Here is a 20,384-nt window from a genome sequence, read left to right on the forward strand (position 1 = left end):
CCAGTGCCCCCGTAACTCCAAGTCTGGACCCCCCTGTGGCCCCCCTAACAGGGAGTCTGCATCAATTATACAATGATAGATTTCTTGCAATGATTTTGTTTAGAAGGGAAAGGCAGAAATAAAGTGTATCAGCAGTTTACTACCCAATCAAAATTGCTGAAATTGTAAACACTATTTTGTCTGAATGAGGGATTTATCTTTTTTTCTCGGGTTCTATGTGCCCCCTAACAAAAAAGCCGCCCCCAACCTGGCCCCCCTATTAAAACTGATCTAGAACCGCCGCTGCTCAGTCGTACTCATTAACTACAAAATACTTATTGAAAACAAAGATGGGGAACATTAATATTTTAGAGGAGTTTCTACCTCCTGCTCGCATTGTGAGTGACAGGAGATCCTTAATGGAGGAAGGACAGCGAATTCAGACAACTGGTCCTGTTTGTTCTCCTCCAGACATTAACTTTGGAATTTAACACGGGAGCTGCTGATGGTAGGTGGTGGGCGCTCTTGCTGCTTGAAGTCCATACAGCCGAGAGCGTGAGTGTGTTTGCGAGCAGCACCACACTTCCTATTGATCTGATAGAAAACATTTGACAACACCAGGCTTGTAAAATAAGTTTTCCCACATGAAAATGAGACTCCCCTATTCCTGTCCCCAAAGCACCACCAGCAGCGAAGCATTTTTAAATGGTTTTATTCAAAACGCACATCTTGTACAAAATCAACTGTGCTGGCAAACTGGGACAACAGAGGACAGCTCCCTGGACAACCTGCCGTCACAAACACACCTGCAACCAATCACACACACACACACACTTATTCAAGGAGAGACAAGCGTATACAGAAATGTTTATACGACATAAGGCATCGTAACACTACATCACAGAAGGACAGAAACCAAGTTACTTCTGTTTTTTTGGTCTTTTCAGTATTCTCTGAGCAGACACCTCACCTCTCCTCTGTCACTGATGCTCTGTGGATGGATGGATCACCCGCTGCAGAGCCTTCCTGTCCTGGGATTCAGTTCAGGAAACCGTTGTCCAACTCGTCCTCAGCAGCCTGTTCCTCCGCCCACACTTTCAGCTACTGGCTGCTCTCATTCTGGAGAAATGAACGGTGACCATTAGTACTTTGCAGATATATCAGCCCCCTTGTAAAGTACAGGTGAAAGATACTCAGATGAGTAAAGATGAGAATGAAGGGCAGTGGTATTTGTATTTGATATTTGTGGAAGTTGTTTCTGAATTTTTGGAGGTTTTTAAAGATTTTGTGTCATTGTGGATGTTTTGTGTGTCAATGTGGACGTCCCTCCAAAATTCAACCTTTTTTTTGTGAATGTACTGAGTCAAACCTTTGTGTAAAACATAACTACGAAGAAAGAGGCACTTGTAAGATTTATTTCATTTTTGGGTCATCATTTTCAATGGGAGTGCTACGGGCACTTTTACGATAGCATCAAAACCGCTATTTCTAAAACAGGCTCGACACAAGGTGAAACTGTGCTCGTAGTATCACCAGGGTCTCTACACATGTACACGAGCATTGAGAACATTGGTTGTGTGTACAGAGTTTACTTAAAAGAAAGTTTTTGAACAACTTACATTAGCAGATGCTTGTTCCGCTCGCCGCCGACCTGCCAGCCAGAAGTATCGATCCCCCTGTTTAAATGGTCAAATTTAATGATATCAGCCTGAAAAACACAAGACTTATCTGTTGTGGGGAAAGAAGTCAGGAGTATGAATTTGAAAGATGTGTGAGCCTCCTTTCATGCTGAACAGAGGGGGAACAGTATCTGACAGTAACATTCCAAGCTGTCAGGATACGTTCCCCCTGTTTAAATGGTCAATTTTAATGATAACAGCCTGAAAATCACAGTAATTACCTGTTGTGGGGAAAGAAGTCAGGAGTATGAATGTGAAAGATGTGTGAGCCTCCTTTCATACTGAACAGAGGGGGAACAGTATCTGACAGTAATATTCCAAGCTGTCAGGATGCGTTCCCCCTGTTTAAATGGTCAAATTTAATGATATCAGCCTGAAAATCACAGGACTTACCTATTATTGGGAAAGAAGTCAGGAGTATGAATTTGAACGATGTGTGAGCCTCCTTTCATACTGAACAGAGGGGGAACAGTATCTGACAGTAATATTCCAAGCTGTCAGGATGCGTTCCCCATGTTTAAATTGTCAAATTTAGTGATATCAGCCTGAAAATCACAGGACTTACCTATTCTGGGGAAAGAAGTCAGGAGTATGAATTTGAAAGATTTGTGAGCCTCCTTTCATACTGAACAGAGGGAGAACAGTATCTGACAGTAACATTCCAAGCTGTCAGGATACGTTCCCCCTGTTTAAATAGTCAATTTTAATGATAACAGCCTGAAAATCACAGTAATTACCTGTTGTGGGGAAAGACGTCAGGCGTATGAATTTGAAAGACGTGTGAGCCTCCTTTCATACTGAACAGAGGGGGAACAATATCTGACAATGATATTCCAAGCTGTCAGGATGCGTTCCCCCTGTTTAAATGGTCAAATTTAATGATATCAGGCTGAAAATTACAGGACTTACCTGTTGTGGGGAAAGAAGTCAGGAGTATGAATGTGAAAGATGTGTGAGCCTCCTTTCATACCGAACAGAGGGGGAACAGTATCTGACAGTAATATTCCAAGCTGTCAGGATGCGTTCCCCCTGTTTAAATGGTCAAATTTAATGATATCAGCCTGAAAATCACATGACTTACCTATTATTGGGAAAGAAGTCAGGAGTATGAATTTGAACGATGTGTGAGCCTCCTTTCATACTGAACAGAGGGGGAACAGTATCTGACAGTAATATTCCAAGCTGTCAGGATGCGTTCCCCCTGTTTAAATGGTCAAATTTAGTGATATCAGCCTGAAAATCACAGGACTTACCTGTTGTTGGGAAAGAAGTCAGGAGTATGAATTTGAAAGATGTGTGAGCCTCCTTTCATACTGAATATCATTATTTCATATCTGACAGTAATATTCCAAACTGTCAGGATGTGTTCCCCCTGTTTAAATGGTCAAATTTGATGATATCAGCCTGAAAATCACAGGACTTACTTGTTGTGGGGAAATAAGTCAGGAGTATGAATTTGAAAGATGTGTGAGCCTCCTTTCATACTGAACAGAGGGGGAACAGTATCTGACAGTAATATTCCAAGCTGTCAGGATGCGTTCCCCCTGTTTAAATTGTCAAATTTAGTGATATCAGCCTGAAAATCACAGGACTTACCTATTCTGGGGAAAGAAGTCAGGAGTATGAATTTGAAAGATTTGTGAGCCTCCTTTCATACTGAACAGAGGGAGAACAGTATCTGACAGTAATATTCCAAGCTGTCAGGATGCGTTCCCCCTGTTTAAATGGTCAAATTTAATGATATCAGCCTGAAAATCACAGGACTTACCTGTTGTGGGGAAAGAAGTCAGGAGTATGAATTTGAAAGACGTGTGAGCCTCCTTTCATACTGAACAGAGGGGGAACAGCATCTGACAGTAATATTCCAAGCTGTCAGGATGCGTTCCCCCTGTTTAAATCGTCAAATTTAATGATATCAGCCTGAAAATCACAGGACTTACCTGTTGTGGGGAAAGAAGTCAGGAGTATGAATTTGAAAGACGTGTGAGCCTTCTTTCATACTGAACAGAGGGGGAACAGTATCTGACAGTAATATTCCAAGCTGTCAGGATGCGTTCCCCCTGTTAAAATGCTCAAATTCAATGATATCAGCCTGAAAATCACAGGACTTATCTGTTGTTGGGAAAGAAGTCAGGAGTATGAATGTGAAAGATGTGTGAGCCTCCCTTCATACTGAACAGAGGGGGAACAGTATCTGACAGTAATATTCCAAGCTGTCAGGATGTGCTTTACCTGCTATAATGGAACTGGATTTAAGACAAATATGATAAAATAGCGATTTATATTTGCCTATAAATGAATGAGCACATGTTGTTCCAAAAGTTAGATTTAAGAAATAACTAATAACTAATTTTAGAAATAACAATAGTTGGTTGTGTTAATAAAGACATAAAAACACAAACATATATGCTGTTGTCCCAGTTTAAAAATATAACTTGACAGTCATGAAATTTGGATTTCACGTCTACAATACAACATCATCAGATAAAACTCGCTAATAAAAAAAGTCCGCTCTTAATAACCCTATTAGCTCTCTCCGAAGTGCCTCTGTGGTACTAGCACAACAGCTCGGGGGCGAGCTTTTTGTGAACGTGCGCTTCCTTCGCCCTGGGAATTGCATGAGGAGGTCAGGGACGTAATATTCTGATCAGTCATAAATATGAATATGTTTCTAATATTTTATCAAATTATGTTTGTTATGGGACTGTCACATGGTTCTGACATGAGTGCATCGACCCTGATGTCCAGTAGGTGGCACCTGCTTGACACAGTCCCCCAAGGTTTGATAATTCCCATCTCCCATTGTCTGAAAGGGCACCTGAATGCATCATTTCAGTAATGACCGGATGAACTGAGAAAATAAGAGCAACTGCGTGCACGTTACTATGGTTACAACCCCAGATTCAGAGTGACGTGTTGCTGGAAGCATCAGCATCAGAAGCCACAATAACACGTCCTAGAAATGTTTGCTTCAAGCGGAACTTAATTTTGAGATTAATTTAAATCTTTAAACCCTAAATGTTTCTATGCTATGTCACGGTCGAAGCTAGCTGCGTGATTGATTGCAGTGTTAATGAATGTGTTTTAATGGCGATAAAAGTGGTTCTTTTAATGCTATTTGGTCCAGGAGGGAGTTAGATATAACTTCTATTGGGAGTTGTTGTTTTGTTTTGTTTTGTTTTTTAACTTGAACCGAAGTGTTGGTATGCTGTGATAGCTACATTCACCCTATCTTGACTAAAATAATGTGGCAGTTTCTCAATGTGGCCACTAGAGGGCAGCAATCACTGTCACTCTAAATCGGTTTATTTACCAATTCCCGGTATAAACAATCAATCAAACCGTTCAAAATACACGTTTCATGTTATATGATTTAATATAACTTCTTCTATGTGGAGATGCTAGGAGGGGATGTTGGCCTGAACGCATTTTAAAAAAGGAGTATGTGCTGCCCTCTAGCGGCCACAACAACAAACTGCAGCAATAAATTCGTCAAGCAGCGTCAATGAATAGCGTGCCAATGTTTCCGGCAAATATTTTCAACATAAAATATTTCACGTAGACGGACGTGTAGTTACTCGCGGTCACCTCGGGAGGGCAGTGTATGCAGATGATGAGGCAAGAAAGGATCGATTTACGTGTTTTCAAGCAGAAATACTCTAGATAATGATATTTGTTATTTGTATCTGGTGGTCACAGGGAGTAAGATCAATATTAGCATAAGCCATAGTAGTAAGTATTGACTAATTAGTCCAATAATAAGTCTTATTGTTATTAAGACTGCAAAAGCGTAGCCATCTGAATGCGTTTAGCTAATGGTAATCCTTGTCTGACGTCCATTAGCATTCATGCTACCATGGCTATTTTCCAATGAAACGATAAAAACAAAGTTTTCATAAAGGCCGGATTTATAACTAGTGTCATCTGGATGGTAGTATAAACATTTATAAACACTGAATTTTCGTGTTTTTCTACTGGTGACTACTAACTCCTCAAGCGTCAGGTGGACATTATACCACACTTCCGGGAATACCTTCAAAATAAAACAACAACCAACTCCTAGAGTACAATGATCAGCCAAAAGCAATAACAACATGACAAATACAAGACATTTAGTGTAATTATTTAATGTTATACAGGGTATTTTTTCTGGATTATTTTGTACACATAAAAGGAAAGAAAAAAAGCACGACATCCCAATAGTGTTTTCCTTTGTATTTCCCATATTGTGTTGACAAGAAGATGCAAAGGATTAACAATAAGTAGCCTAACTGCTGTTAAATCTATTGGTAAAAGGCAAAACAATAGGCTCGTCAGTTGTACAAAGGATTACTGAAAATAATAAAAAGTATAAACGCAAAGTGCCAAGATGTACTACGGGTCTGTACAACAAAAGACAACATGTTACAATAAAAATAAGTGTGCAGTATATGGCATTGTGCAATACAGTACATTACAGTTATGGCAAATATATGAAAGATAAAGTTAGACACTACAAATTATGGCAAAAAACATGCTGGACAATTGAGAATTTTCACAATAAAAGCATATGAAGCACAACAAGTCATACGGAACTACATGAACATACCCCTTCGAACAAATAAAAAGTGGTACAATTTCATGGCTAGGCAGCAACAACGAAGGCAGAAATATTCACGTCTATGGATAAAAAGAAACTGCTGACAGTCAAATAAAAAAAGTCAGTTGATTAGACTTAATAATTTCTACTTATGACAACATCTGAGGCCTTTCCAACTGCTTCATATTATATCAACCAACTAATCGCAAGCACTGCAGGTATACTGAAAAAAAATGGCGTCACACAATACTGCTTCAATGTAGTATTTATACTTGTTTATGGGACAAAAAAACATATTTTAGCAGCAGGTAAAAATCTTCTACTGGAAACAAATATTTCACAGTTTGTAACGACAGGTGCAAATGACTACTCAGACATGAGATTATGAATGTTAGTAAAATTTTATGCAATTCTCAGAGCAGAAGAAATTATCGGGAGATGAATGATTGTGCAACAGATTGAAGTCTGCAAAACTTTTTTTTTTTTTTTTGCAAATTGATCAGACCCCCTAAAACGTACTATATGTAAACATATTGTTACCATTTACTGATAACTTCCAATGATAATGACACTTGTTGTCAGCTCTGCGAATTCTGTAACAAAATACCTGGCTGAACTTTTTACTCACGTAATACTGCTGGTGAATATTGATGCTGAATGAAAATGGACCCTAAAACCCATAAATTATCGTTTTTGCCATTTCACCATGAAGAGGACAAAATGGAGCCCTACTCAGATTCCTGGATGCATCAGGCAGACATACTTCATATCCTGTTGCATGGAGGATAATGTTCTCCATAATGGCAGCATCTTAAAATGCTTGATCCTGGAAGGCCAAACTAAAGTTGACTAACTTCCTTGTACAGCTTAAAAAAGGCATGGGACTAGAAATGACAGGACTAGGAAGTGGCTTCATGCCATCTTAGAGGGACGGAGGCGCTGGGGCTCGGCCGTCTGCCCTCTACAGTCAATGGCTACTGAGTTACCGCAGCCACAAGGCTGAGCTCTCCCTAATTGAGGCTGCAGCAGCTCAAGTAACTTATGGTTTTACCCTCGCCGGGCATTGGGGCAGTGTCATTGTTATCCAGCTTGTTCTGCTTGGCCTCTCGAATGAGTTCGCAGGCCAGGTCGAGGAAAAGTTTCTCAACATTGTCGGACTCTTTGGCTGAGGTCTCCAGATACAGCATGCTCTGAGCCTCGGCGAAGTCTTCAGCCCTCTGTCTGAGAACCTCTCTCTTCTCTGCCAGGTCTATTTTATTACCTGCAAAGACATACAGCACACGTGACGGGTAAGAATGCGGCGTCTTACATCACCGTATGAACAGTGGTGGGTGTACATGAGACAGATGGAAGTGGAGGTGCATGTGTGTGGAGGCTTTTTATTCCAGACAAAAATGATTTCTTTGCTGAGAAGTGACAGGAATTTCACAGCAAACGCACAATAAAATGTTGACGAAGACAAAACTTGCTTTGTGTTGTGCAAATCTATTCAGAAACTGCCTTTCATGTCAGCTCGCTAATTCACATTCACATTTAAATGGGCTCAAAATATAGGACCGTTCCAGAAAAATGCTCAAATCTCCACAAATATCAGAGAGTGCATTAGCTTTAATCACGTCAGCATCTTGATGAATGTATATGACCGTTAGCATTAAGTCACGTCTAATGCTAATGTGCAGTCGAAATGGTTTGAGATGTCTTTGTTATGACAACCTGACACTAACCAAGACAGTTCTATCCTATCATAAAGATGTCACAGCAGGTCTTTATATGTTAATATTACATTAAACTGTCATGGTGGTTTTGACATTGACTGTCATGAGACCATTATTATTCGTGTCATAAAAAAAATTCTAGACCTCAACTAGAGGTACAATTTGGACCTGTCCTTATAATGTCAGTGTTATTACCCTGTCAAATTCTTTAGTTACAATGTCAAGAATAATTTTCTTGACCTCGAGTAAAGTGGTACGATTTGGATTGTCATTAAAAGATGTCATTTAAAGTGGCTCTGCGTAGCAATTTGTAGCAATTTACACGTATTAAAATATTTTTTATTGGCCATATCTGAGCAGGTAATATAATTAGTCCTTCTCCGTCTCTTAGTTGTCTCTACAAGCCTGAAGATGATGATATAAGTACAAAGGTGATTTAGGTAGCTTTACCTGCCGCTAGCTAACCCCCTAACTGCTGCTTGCTGCTGTTAGCTAGTTAACTTGGTTAGGTGACTCAGCCCAGTGCTGCCAGGAGCCAAACCCAATTTCCTGCCTTCAAACTGGCCTCTCTCCATCAATGTTAATGATATAAGACATCCATTAGTTAACAAAGGAATGACGTACAGCTTCTTACCGACTAATATAGTCACCACTTGGTTGTTGGCATACTGCTCAATCTCCCTCAGCCACTCTGGAAGGCACCTGAAGGAGTCCTCACAGGTAATGTCGTACGTAAGAATGAGGGCATTGGCACTACGGTAATAACTCTGAGTAATGGAGCGAAATCTCTCCTGTCCAGCTGTGTCCCATATCTGCAGCTGGAAAACATAATATTCAAAATCAGCTACTGTCCACCCAAACTCCAATAAAACATCACTTATAATTTTAATCTGTGTTTACCTTGACCTTCTCCCCTTTGATTTCCACGGTTTTAATCATGAAATCTACTCCAATAGTCGCCCCTTGTCCAGGTGGGAAAAGGCCCTAATATAAAAAAAATAATTAAAAAAGAATAATACAGTCTGATACTTTAATCCTTTGTTGTTCAATAATAATAACAACAATATCCAGACTCATAAGCTCAGACAAACCTGAGTAAAGCGCCGGACGAGACATGTCTTCCCAACTCCAGCATTTCCTATCAGAACAATTTTGAACAGGTAGTCATAATCTTCCATGCTCATGCTAAACTGTGAAGAAACAAAGGAACAAAAGAAACAGATGGTTAGAAAATGCATTAACACAAACTCACTGAATTTAAAGCGATCAAATTTGTTTTCCAGCTCATGTTCATTTCACACCGGGGCTGCAGGACTTCATTACACTCACAATATAATTACAGCTTCTGTGATTTGGATTTTGCACTTGGTCACGTTGCTATTTCAATACTGACTTGATTAACTGTGCAGCTCCAGCGGATAAAGTACGGGCACAGATATGGAAGGCCATGGACAGTGAAGACGCTGAGTCAACTGCCAAACCGTTGTGAAACTAGAAACCACGTCCTCGGGAGAGACCAGCTGACACTTGCTCTGAGTAATCTCCACTGACGCAAATCAGAGGAATTGTTTGCTTAACGTGGCTTGGCTCAGATCTTCAGTTTGTACAACTGGTTGCAGATTTAGTTAAAAACTGTAGAAGGAAAAAAGCCAAATTTACAGCAGAAGTCTCACTTTAATAGAATGGTTATTAACGTTGTCCTCTTTATCTCTTGTACTAATAGAAATGCTCAAAGCAAAATGTATTTCGTCCTCGTTGCTCCACCGTTAAGGCCTTATTAGCTGAGTTTGAACTTTAATAACATCAATATACACTTGGGGGGGACATTTTTCTATTTCACTTTTTACCCCATTCTTACATCATGTGTCATGTGCACAGCGTGAGACTCCCGTTTGTTCTCAGTGCAGTTTTAGGGGGGCTGTGCATCACTTTTGGGGGTAAGTTACTGAGGCCACGGAGGATCCAGAAAAACACTGTTGGCAGTGACTAAATTCACAAAATGAAACACTGGGTGTAGCCAACAGAGCTGTAGTCCACACACCAGACAGTGGCCTGTGAAATGTATGTAAACAGAGATGATAACAGATTTTTAGTATTTTCTCTGCAGCACCGTTACATCTGCTCCGACACCAGCGTTGTGAATCGGGCCTGTACGTGCGTCTCATTGTAAAATAAAAAATAAAAAATAATAATAATATACATTTTAAGAAGGCAAACTGTTGATTACAAGACGACCCGAATCGCTGAACATCAACCTCGATCCTGTGAACCATATTTTAGGGTTTAACTGGAATTGCATGCATATACATGAAATGTGCCCGTGTCGCATTTCCTTCTTCTCAATCGCTCCCTTTTGGTTTTAAAACGAAAACTGAACACTGTCGCACATTCCGCACAGATTTAATGTGAGTATTCGTCACATTTCTTCCCGGTAATGTCTCGTGTTTTTCAGCCTCAGTTGATAGCCGTTGAGGGGGGCGAAGCTAGCAAACAGTAGCAACTAGCAGCTAACCGAGTGACTCTAGCCATTTTGACACTATCTTGCAGATGCAGGAGAGAGAAAATAGCAAGCAGCCCTCCGCATCGAGCCTGGAAATAGTTTGCACTTACCAAAAACACGGGGGATATCCCCGGACTTACAGCCACTTGGTATGCATAGGTCACCTCATCAAACAGGCAAAGCCACTGCTGGGCAGGGCATAATTCCTCTGGCTGTGTGTGTGTGTGTGTGTGTGTGTGTGTGAGAGAGAGAGAGAGAGTGTATCCTCAGCAGCAGCAGCAGCAGCAGCCTGTCTGATGGTGGTGGTGGTGGTGGTGGAGGAGGAGGAGGAGGAAGACTGCACTCAATGATGTCATCAGTTCACATGCAGAATGACCCAGTACAAATACTCAAGTCCTGTACTTAATTGTTTGTTTTTCTGGGGAGCTGTCCCTGTCTTTAAAATGTCATGAGTGCACGTTTTATGCCTTATGTTTATATTTATCTGTCGGTTGTGTGTCCAGGACCTACTTTGCAGTGAATACAAAAAAAAAGCTCATCATAAGTTGTTACAGAACTTAATGTTTCACCACCCATTATACAGAGCGAAAACTAAAAGTCGTAACAGAACATGAGGCAACGATAATAACAACATGTTTTCCAACATTTTCTAGAAGAGTTAGCCATGCTAGCATCCCTGTGTGAGGATGCACTGAACAGCTACATTGCTAACTGTTAGCCTGCAATAGCCACTACGGCGACTTGACTCGAACGCCCTGCTGTGTGTGTTATGCCTATGTTAATTTATAACACAATTAAATCAATGTAATGTAATCAAAAAGTAATCAGATGGGTGTCTAAACGTAAAGTTTAATCGTCTGGTGTTGGTTGCTAGGAGACAGAATAGGCGGAACTAAAGCGGCTCTCATTTTTGTTCCCTGCCCGGGCGTTTCATTCGGTTGCACACCATGTCCTTGACTTCCTACGGGAGGTGATAGCCGACAAGTAGACATCGGAACCTGGAAGGTCGCTAAAGATTTCTGGATAGAAGTGGACATTTGTCGCCATGGGGCTTATACCAGATGATGCAAAGTCTATTCCCCCTCCTGGAATCGTCAACAGAAACTCGATGTGGCTGGGCACCGCAGGCTGGTTGACAGCGATGCTTCAGAATGCCATCAACCACAGGCCGCCGCTAAGAGCAGGTTAGCATGTTTGTTAGCTAGCTTCCAGACTGACTTGTGGTGGACTTTCCTCTCAGGCATATGCAATATTGAATCACAAAGCACCAAACAACCTGCCCAGACATGCGGCATTTAGCAAAGAGCAAACATGTGGTGTCATAGCAGAGCTGTACTTTGTTATGACTGTATCTTTTGCTCGACTAGCTTAAACTCTGTGGTTACCTAGCTACTTTTATCACTTCAGGTGTCAAATGAATAACAAATTAACTGTTAAATAATTACAAGCTAGTTGTTAACTTATTGATTTGTTCACATACTGTAAACGGACATAACCATAATGTTATGCTTCATTTAACATAAAGTGGACGAAAAATTCAAAACGGACAGAACCATAATGTAATGCTTCATTTAACATTAAGTGGACGAAAAATTCACCCAACAACAACCTTTCGCTTAAGAGCTGTGTTAAGATCCAACCTATATACTCAATATGATATAGTTTGCTCATGCTTTTGTCTGTTTCTTCATTCCAGTTTAATATCGGACTTGATTTCAGTGCAAGCTAGCATTAGTACAACACAATCAAGTTTAAATTTGAACTTGTTCCTCCTTATTTTGCAAGACATAAGGTGCCAGCCTTTAGTTCCATATTAGTACAGTTCTTGTATATATTTACATTTTGGGCATTTAGAAGGTGCTTTTGTCCAAAGCAACTTACAATTAGTACATTCTGGACGGGAGGAGGATATATATACTACAGGATATATAATAGTTTGGTTTGACTGATATGGTTTCTTCAGGGCCAATACCAATTATTGGAAATTAGGGATCTGAAACTGTTATTTAGGAACCAATAATTATTTGCACTAAAAATGATACTCTTTGTGTTAAAATTTTAAACAACTAGTGATGGAATGAACCAAAGTGTAATTTACTCAAGTACTGTTCTTTCATACAATAATCACGTTCTTTCCTTGAGTATTTCCATTTTCTGCTTCTTTATGCTTTCTCTCCAGTACATTTATTTGATACATTTAGTTACTTTACACGTTGAAATTATTCAGTGTTTGGAGGCTCTTAATTGGGATGTTTTACCAATCAGATTCTGTGACCTTGTGTGAGAGGATGCTGCTTCAGCGTCAAAGTAGCACAGTTTTAAATTGGTTCATTTTATCACCAATCAGCAACACGAATGATCGTAAATACTGAATGTCAGCCACAATAATAGGTCAGCACCTATTTTATAGTATTGCCATGTAAATGTATGATTCTATGTTCCACTTTTAGGTGTTCATCGACAAGTCCTGTTGGCAACAGTTGGCTGGTTCCTCGGCTACCACCTGACAAAATATGAAAATTACTGTTACGCCAAGCATGATCGAGATATGCACGAGTATATCAGACTCCACCCAGAAGAATTCCCAGAAAAGGGTAAGTGAATTTTGAGTGTTCTTGCTCTAACAGTAGAAACAAGAACCCAACAAACAACCATACTGCCTCATGTAAAATGTTTGATGCGGGTTTCTTCATGTTTTTTCACTGCAATTTTACTCCACACTGGTATTGTATGACTTATTAAGTCTAGGAAGGAAGGGACCTATTCATCCCAATAACGTTTGGGTTAAGCAAATTATTTTTGACATCATTGATGATTGATTGAGGAAATATGTGGCTTGATAGTTGCAGGATAATTTTCATCAAACACATAAGAACAATTGTTCAAAAAATAACTGCGCAGTGTTGGTATTATGTGTTTATTTAATACAAGCGCATATGTTCCTCTTTAAATGAATATATCTTTATTACTTTGTATCTCTACTGTATATTATCTTGCATTCTTCATATATTTCACCATCACTAACAGCAATCATAAGCTGATAACAGACTTGCATCTTAAAATGTGGTCAGTATGAGGGTGTGGTGCCCCATGCTGAGTAGTATTTTTGTATTGTTTGAAGTACACTAGGATATTTGTAAATCTTCACTTAAAAAAAAAATGGTGTTCCATGTATCTGTCTTATCAATTATTCCTGTTTTTTTTTTTTTTTATCTCACCAGAAAAGAAGACCTTTGCAGAGATTGTGGAGCCTTTCTATCCTGTGCGCTAAGTGTCTGCAACTGTTGAAGAGAAAGAGAGGGAGATGGAAAATAGACTACATCTGCTCTGCGTGGTCTTTTTGTGAAATATTTCTGTCATTTTCTGGTGAAATATAACTATGTAAATAAAAAAAAAAGTATACCAAAATTCAACATTGTCTGACTAAAACTTTATCAAGTCCACAGGTCAACTTTTTGTTGTCAGTCAAAACAATAAGCATGGTTATCTGTAAGGTTGTGTGATTGGGCAAAAATCAAGCCTAGAACCCTGTGCTGATGATTCATGAGCATGTAATCATTTGATATTCATGCCGTATCTCCAAACCATATTTTCTGTCATTAACAATGGTAAAAGACGATACAGAATTGATCAGTTTTTGGCACAGCATATATATTTAATATTTATTAGAATCATTGGATGAATGAATGTGAAAATTGAGACAGTTGACACATTCATATGACTTTGTTACAAATAGCATTTTTACAACTTCAGGAATTTACTCAATGTCCATATATCTCGCATGATGTCTAATGTGACACTCCAATTATGTCCATATATTTCTCCGTAAGGCTCCGCGTCTTCTTGGTGAGGTCGGTCATCACAGAAAACAGTCCTACCAGGTGGAATTGGAAGAGAGCTTCAGGATCTGTGTCCAAGAGAGGCTCCAGGGTCGTGTTGAGTGTAGCGTTGTTTTTGACCTTGTGGTCATCCAGGATAACAAGACTGCTCTCCGCTGTGTTTCTTATGGCCTTGAGCATCAGGTAGTTTGCATACAGATCGCTGCATGACTCCTCTGCCGCTTCACACTCCCACAAATCATCGGTGGGTACATCTCGCAGCAGGCTCGGCATGAGAATGGTTTGCTCCATGTCAGTGACAGCTGAGCTGTATCGTCTCAGAGCCAAGAGCAGGCTGTTTCTGTTGAATTTGGCCTCGGCAGACTGCATGGTTCCAGTTGGACGTGGTTGACTGTTCCTGTATTGTGGTGGATGATGGTAGGAAGCAGTGTGCAGTGCAAAGCAACAAGCAGATACTGGTGACTTTATAGGATGAGCAGAGGTGGGTTGATCAGTGTTGTTATGTAACTGCATCATCCGATACATTTAGGAACTCTCTCCGTGCTATGTGGAGTCAGACCCTTATCTGTATTTGATTTACACAACCTGCAATAGAGGTCATAATAAAGCCTGGCCAGTTTGCACCAAAATGAACCCCAGGTAAATCATTAACCAGACAGACCACTGTGTTTGAATGGCCTCTGCATGATGGGATGACATGGTTTGATATTGATTAAGTTTAGAAATGAGCTGAGGGATGTCAAATATTGACCAAAAGAAAAGAATCTTAGTGTTAGGCCAAGGTCACCTGTGTTTACATTTGCAACTTATCTCGCAGACTGTACTCCTGGTCCTTCTGTTGTCTGTTTGCACAGATATTGCAAAGTCAGGAGAACCTGGATGGTAAGCTTAGTAAGTATACGCTTAATCAAAATAATAATTCAGAATTCAAGGAAGCTGACAGTGGACTGACGGGGTCCAGATGGACCTACGTGCAAACGTTTTTCTCCCCTCTAATTGACGGCTGATCATAAGGTTCTTTCATGTGTGTGATGAGCTCTGGTATTTTCTGCAGAAATGGAAATCAAAGCTCTGCAGACATTCTGTCCCTTGGCTTGGCAGGCTAGCTGTAGAGAGGAGCCAAGCAACACCCTGAACACGAAATACCAGTTTGTGTCGCTTAAAAAGACAAGCATTGTTGTGTTATAATGATAGCTGCTGTTGGGATCAGGTAGGATTTCAACTATATATTCCTGCAGTGACTTAGACGGTGTGTTTCCAGTTTGAAACAGTCTTGTTGTTTTGGATTTTATGTTTAAAATGTTTCTTAAAACAGAATTCAGCTGCTTAAGTGAACACGATAATTATGAATTTAACCATTCATAAACTCCAACAGATATAAAGCCTGTATCCTGTTGAGAAAGGCCTGCTTAATAGAACACTTTTAGACCAAACCTCTACAGACCACAAGTTGATTAAACCATGTACTATAAAGTCTTGATCTTGAAATATGAGAGTTAAAGTTGTGTTTTTCTGTGTGTCCTGCACATACTACACATATGCCTGACCACAGAGTGGATCTTGAGCTCCTGTGCACAAAAGATGGCGTCCATGAGCACTTCTGTTGGTCAGGAGTCTAAACCAGCAAATAACCATGTATCTACATGCAATATGTGAAAACCGTTATTTCATTTTTTTTCTCAGTCCTGATTGTTTAACATGTAGCCTCCTCTATTTGCTACTGCACTGTGCATAATCATGTGGTAAGCCCCCAAGTAACAATAGTCCAGTTTGTGCAATGTGAATACATCTCATCAAGAAATACTCCGAAACCTTAATCTGGTGAAAATGAAACAATCATACATTCAGTGTGAAGATTATTTTCTTTAAAGGAAATGAAACAGTTTTAACAAAAAAAAACATTGTGATTTTTAAGGCAAAATAGTGTCCACAATTGTTGTAAAACATGGTAATGCATTACATTTCAATGTCAGATAATTTTACATACAGTCACAACATGCACATTCAGTTACTAATCACCTTTTATGCAAGCAACAGTACGACAGCAACAACACAAAACGAACAACAAAACAATCTCAGGGAGAGTTTTAGATGTTAAAATGGAAATATATATACATTTTTATGTTTGATTATGTACATTTTCCATCTGATTTTATTACATACGTTTTAATACACGTAAACTGTCACAATTAATGCAAAGTTTTTTTATCATGTTGAGTCGATGTGAAAATTAAATAGATGCAGACTTATATGTTAACTGCAATGAATTTGAAAGGGTTATTCTATCTCTGATAATAAATCAAACATCTAGTTGTTAAATGTATACACATTGACTCAACTTGATAGAAAAAAAAAACATTAAATGTAACTCTTTTTGTTGAACTTATGTAATAGACTTAGAGGGAGTGCATACGTACACAGGTATTTTTAAAAATGCATTTTTTTTTTCTCCTCTGGAGAAAGTCTGAAAATGCATACGCAGGCTGTCAAGCACACATCAAAGCAACAGGTGGCGATATAACCTCTATCATAAGGCTACGTTGGCCAATCAAGAGACATGCCAGACTTAAGGGGCATGCCAAAACAGCCTGTTTACACATAAACACTGAAAATGGTGTTCTTGAATATCTGCACCCTGGCAGGAGTTTTCCAGAAGCTCAGTTTTCAGTTAGCTGAAATACTGTTCACGTATGCACAGAAGGCCAAAACGCACAGAAAAAGCTTTGTTTTAAGAAAGACCTGTGAACTTGTGTACATGGGCTCAGATGGAAAATGTACATGTAATCAAAATACTTACAGTCACCGTTTTAGGCAAATAATTTCAACATACTAACACCCAAATACTGTAATTATGGCATAGATGGCACAGGAAGTGGCCATAGTGCTTTCTGTAATGAGGCTCTGTAAGGAAGAGTTTTGCACTTTAACTGACAGCAATTGAAATGTGAGTTGGATTCCAAATTATGAATTAACTATAAGAACAATTTATGCATTATAAATCTTAGTAAGAAACCAACTCTGCCTTTCACATTGTGCCTGACAGTCAGGCGGCCTCCGTTCACTGAGCTTCTCCAAACACATCACCTGTTCAAATGTTGTTAACCTTAACAAAACAGGAATGACACATGTGAGAGCACAAGCAGAGGGAGGCGGACACGTTCTCTTCTTCCCTCGGGGGACACACACACACACACACAGCCACAGATCATATCTGTGTGGGACAGCTCAATCAGTTCATTCAGTTCATTCTGTGCAGTGCGAGATGGGACTTTGCTCTTCATCAGTCGCTCTTCTTTTCCTCAACACCGCTGCTTTCTGAAAATCCACCCAAAAATGATCTTGACTCTCCACATAGTCCAGCTTGTTGATCGCTGATTCATTCTAAAGGTTTCTTCTGTAGACCGTTGATAATGATTTCCAGGACGTGGGTAAGATCCATCATCTTGGTGAGCATTTCCATGATGTCGGGATGGTCTTGAGATCCACTGATAAACTCCTCCAGCGTCAGCTCACCTGAGGACACAAGAAGCAAAAGATGAAGCAAAGGTTTTATGACTAGCAGACTGTTTTTTGATGCTTACATGGATGAAAAAGGTCTGGGCAGGTCATGGTGATATTATTTCTAACCAAGAACATTACATTAGTCTTGGATTGACTATAAGATCCTCCTCACCTTCTCCATGCACATCAATCTTCTCATATATGAGAGTCACAATCTCCTCCGGGGGTATGTCGTAAATTCTGGTGATATCTTGAATAGCCTGATAGGAAAGTTTACACAGTTATTTGTACGTTAAAGGGACACAATAGGCCTATCATATTCATAAAACACTCTACCTTTCCTCAGTAACCTGCTGATTACAAGTAATAACTGCAAGAGGCGTTTTAAAAACATAATTGTATAGTGGTTCTACTACACCTACAACACATTCTAACACAGCTCCAACCACTACAATGATGACATACATCCTGAACAGAAACAGTTAGTATAATGTGACAAGGTGAAAAAGTATCATGTAATATGTAGGGTTATGTCGGTTAAATGGGCAGGGCCATATTTAGACCCCAGGGTTAGGTAAGAAGTTCCTCAGATTAGATGTCATGTCTAGTTCACGGCCAGTTAAACCTAAATCTGCCTTCTCAGAGAAGAAGGGCTAATCTTCACGAAGCAGGAAACTCAACTGCTCAGTTCCTCAGTTCTGGGAAACTCAGATATGACACACTGAAAGAAAATGCTTTGTACCTTAAATATAGTCTCAAGTTCCTCTTTGTCGATTTTCCCATTTCCATCTTGATCAAAGAGCTTAAAGTACCACTTTAGTTTCTGGTTGATTTCTCCTTTCAGTAGTAAACTGATAGCTGCAATGTATTCGACAAAGTCTATATAGCCGTCCTGCAAAAAGACACATGAAAGACGAGGTCAGGGGAAGGCGACACAAAAAGGTATTATTTCAATTGTGATTTTGAAAAGAAAGAAAGAAGGAAAATCTGAAGAAACTATAGTAGATATTTACAGATCATGTAAATCATGTACTTCTGATGAAGTGATCAGGTGTTTTCTTACCCCGTCCATGTCAAAGGTGAAGAAGACCTGGTCCACATAGCTGCTGGCCTCCTCTGTCATACCGTTCATTTCAAGCATAGTCTTGAGCTCAAAGAGCGTAATGAGCCCTGAAGGAGACTCCCTCATGAATTTGGTGTACCAGTGGTGCATGTCCTCCTCCATGATATCATCCAGGCTGGAGCAGTGGGTCCCCATTCTTCCTCCTGAAGTGCGATTCCGTCCAGAAATACTGCAGAGTGCCGACGATGAAATTGATGTGAGAGAGGCAAGCGGGTGTTCACGGCACTGGCGACAGTGAGGACTGGCTGAATCCTCCTGCAACGATCACATCTTAAGTCTCGGGACTTCCAAAAGGAGAGATAACCCCATAATGGGATAACAGCCAAAGACTTCCAAGAACATCAGGGCATTGCAAGCTCTCTGACTGAAGTGGGGCTGCCTGACAATCAGTTAGCACGCAAGTTTACAACAAGGGGAGCTCACTCAGGTTTGAACTTTTAACCTAGGGACAACGGTGAATTTCTTTGCTCCTTTTCTTCCACATTTTTATTAAAGTCTTTATTTACTTTTTTACTTGTTTCTTTTCTGCTCACAGATTTTTTAACATTACCTTTTAGTAAGGTCTTTCTATCACTACTTACTATTAGCTTGTATTCTCATGTGCATATTTGAATATCTTATTGCATGCGAATAAGTAAATTTGCCAACATGGCTGCACACATTCACAAACATTATAAGACACCTGTGGGATTCCTCTGGGTATTAACGGAGGGAACTCCTCTTGGAAAAGACTTAACCTATTTCTATACATCAACAGGTGAGAGGATGTGTCTGACCGACAAAACACACATTAAGCCTCTTATGAACTATTACATAAAAAATATTATTTATGATGAATATAGTCGTGGGGACATTAAATAAACAGGTGAAATTTGCATATTTTAATAATCGTGCACTTTATTTACAAAGTAATTTTCTTTACAATGGGACAAAATGCTTTACAAAAGAAAATAAAACCAGGAAAGGTAGATAACATGAAAGTAAAAGAAAACCAAATTAGAAATATTTTAAATAAATATATGTACACAGAGGTAGTAAAATAATAACATGAATACAATTTAAATACAAAGATGTGGGAACAGTACAAATAAGAACATGCAGCAAACATTTTTTAAAAAAGAAACAAAAAGTACATTTTTAAAGAGAAATTTAAAAGAAGTCTGAGACTTGCTGTGCTCAGGTTCAGCAGGCCTGTCATGTTTTTACCCTGTTTTTATGCTTTTTAAACAGAAGGAACATTTTTGCCATTTTGATTCCTCAGTACAGTATTTAAGAGCTTAATTCTCAACAGCAAAAACAGGCCAGGAGTGAAAAGGCTGCTGCTCAGGGTTCAGGTTCTGCATACATCAGTGAAGGACTGAGGGGTGCTGCAGGCCAGAGCATAATTATGTGCTGGCTTGCAACAATTTAACAAACTACATAACACAAAAAAACGTTTCAAGTGAAGTGCAGATTATTTTTACGTTTTC

The 20,384-nt window shown here is 39.6% G+C and overlaps 4 protein-coding genes across 4 annotated transcripts; 1 reads left to right on the plus strand and 3 right to left on the minus strand.

Moving 5' to 3' along the window:
* Positions 1-5,769: 5,769 nt before the first annotated feature.
* On the minus strand, positions 5,770-10,803 carry rab30 (RAB30, member RAS oncogene family). Its single transcript, XM_030397843.1, has 5 exons — positions 10,563-10,803; positions 9,044-9,142; positions 8,853-8,936; positions 8,587-8,770; positions 5,770-7,498 (listed from the first exon to the last, which is right to left on the minus strand). The coding sequence occupies exons 2-5, from the start codon at positions 9,134-9,136 to the stop codon at positions 7,248-7,250; spliced, it is 612 nt and encodes a 203-aa protein (XP_030253703.1). The 5' UTR covers positions 9,137-9,142; positions 10,563-10,803; the 3' UTR covers positions 5,770-7,247.
* A 560-nt stretch (positions 10,804-11,363) lies between these two features.
* On the plus strand, positions 11,364-13,865 carry ndufc2 (NADH:ubiquinone oxidoreductase subunit C2). The gene is made up of 3 exons (XM_030397866.1): positions 11,364-11,636; positions 12,903-13,046; positions 13,674-13,865. The coding sequence occupies exons 1-3, from the start codon at positions 11,498-11,500 to the stop codon at positions 13,721-13,723; spliced, it is 333 nt and encodes a 110-aa protein (XP_030253726.1). The 5' UTR covers positions 11,364-11,497; the 3' UTR covers positions 13,724-13,865.
* Positions 13,866-13,867: 2 nt separating this feature from the next.
* On the minus strand, positions 13,868-14,711 carry thrsp (thyroid hormone responsive). The gene has a single exon (XM_030397855.1). The coding sequence runs from the start codon at positions 14,658-14,660 to the stop codon at positions 14,241-14,243; it is 420 nt and encodes a 139-aa protein (XP_030253715.1). The 5' UTR covers positions 14,661-14,711; the 3' UTR covers positions 13,868-14,240.
* Positions 14,712-16,141: 1,430 nt separating this feature from the next.
* On the minus strand, positions 16,142-19,185 carry guca1c (guanylate cyclase activator 1C). Its single transcript, XM_030399510.1, has 4 exons — positions 18,856-19,185; positions 18,535-18,684; positions 17,965-18,052; positions 16,142-17,804 (listed from the first exon to the last, which is right to left on the minus strand). The coding sequence occupies exons 1-4, from the start codon at positions 19,048-19,050 to the stop codon at positions 17,668-17,670; spliced, it is 570 nt and encodes a 189-aa protein (XP_030255370.1). The 5' UTR covers positions 19,051-19,185; the 3' UTR covers positions 16,142-17,667.
* Positions 19,186-20,384: the final 1,199 nt, after the last annotated feature.

The sequence above is a fragment of the Sparus aurata genome, chromosome 2 (assembly GCF_900880675.1).
Source record: "Sparus aurata chromosome 2, fSpaAur1.1, whole genome shotgun sequence".
Lineage (NCBI taxonomy): Eukaryota > Metazoa > Chordata > Actinopteri > Spariformes > Sparidae > Sparus > Sparus aurata.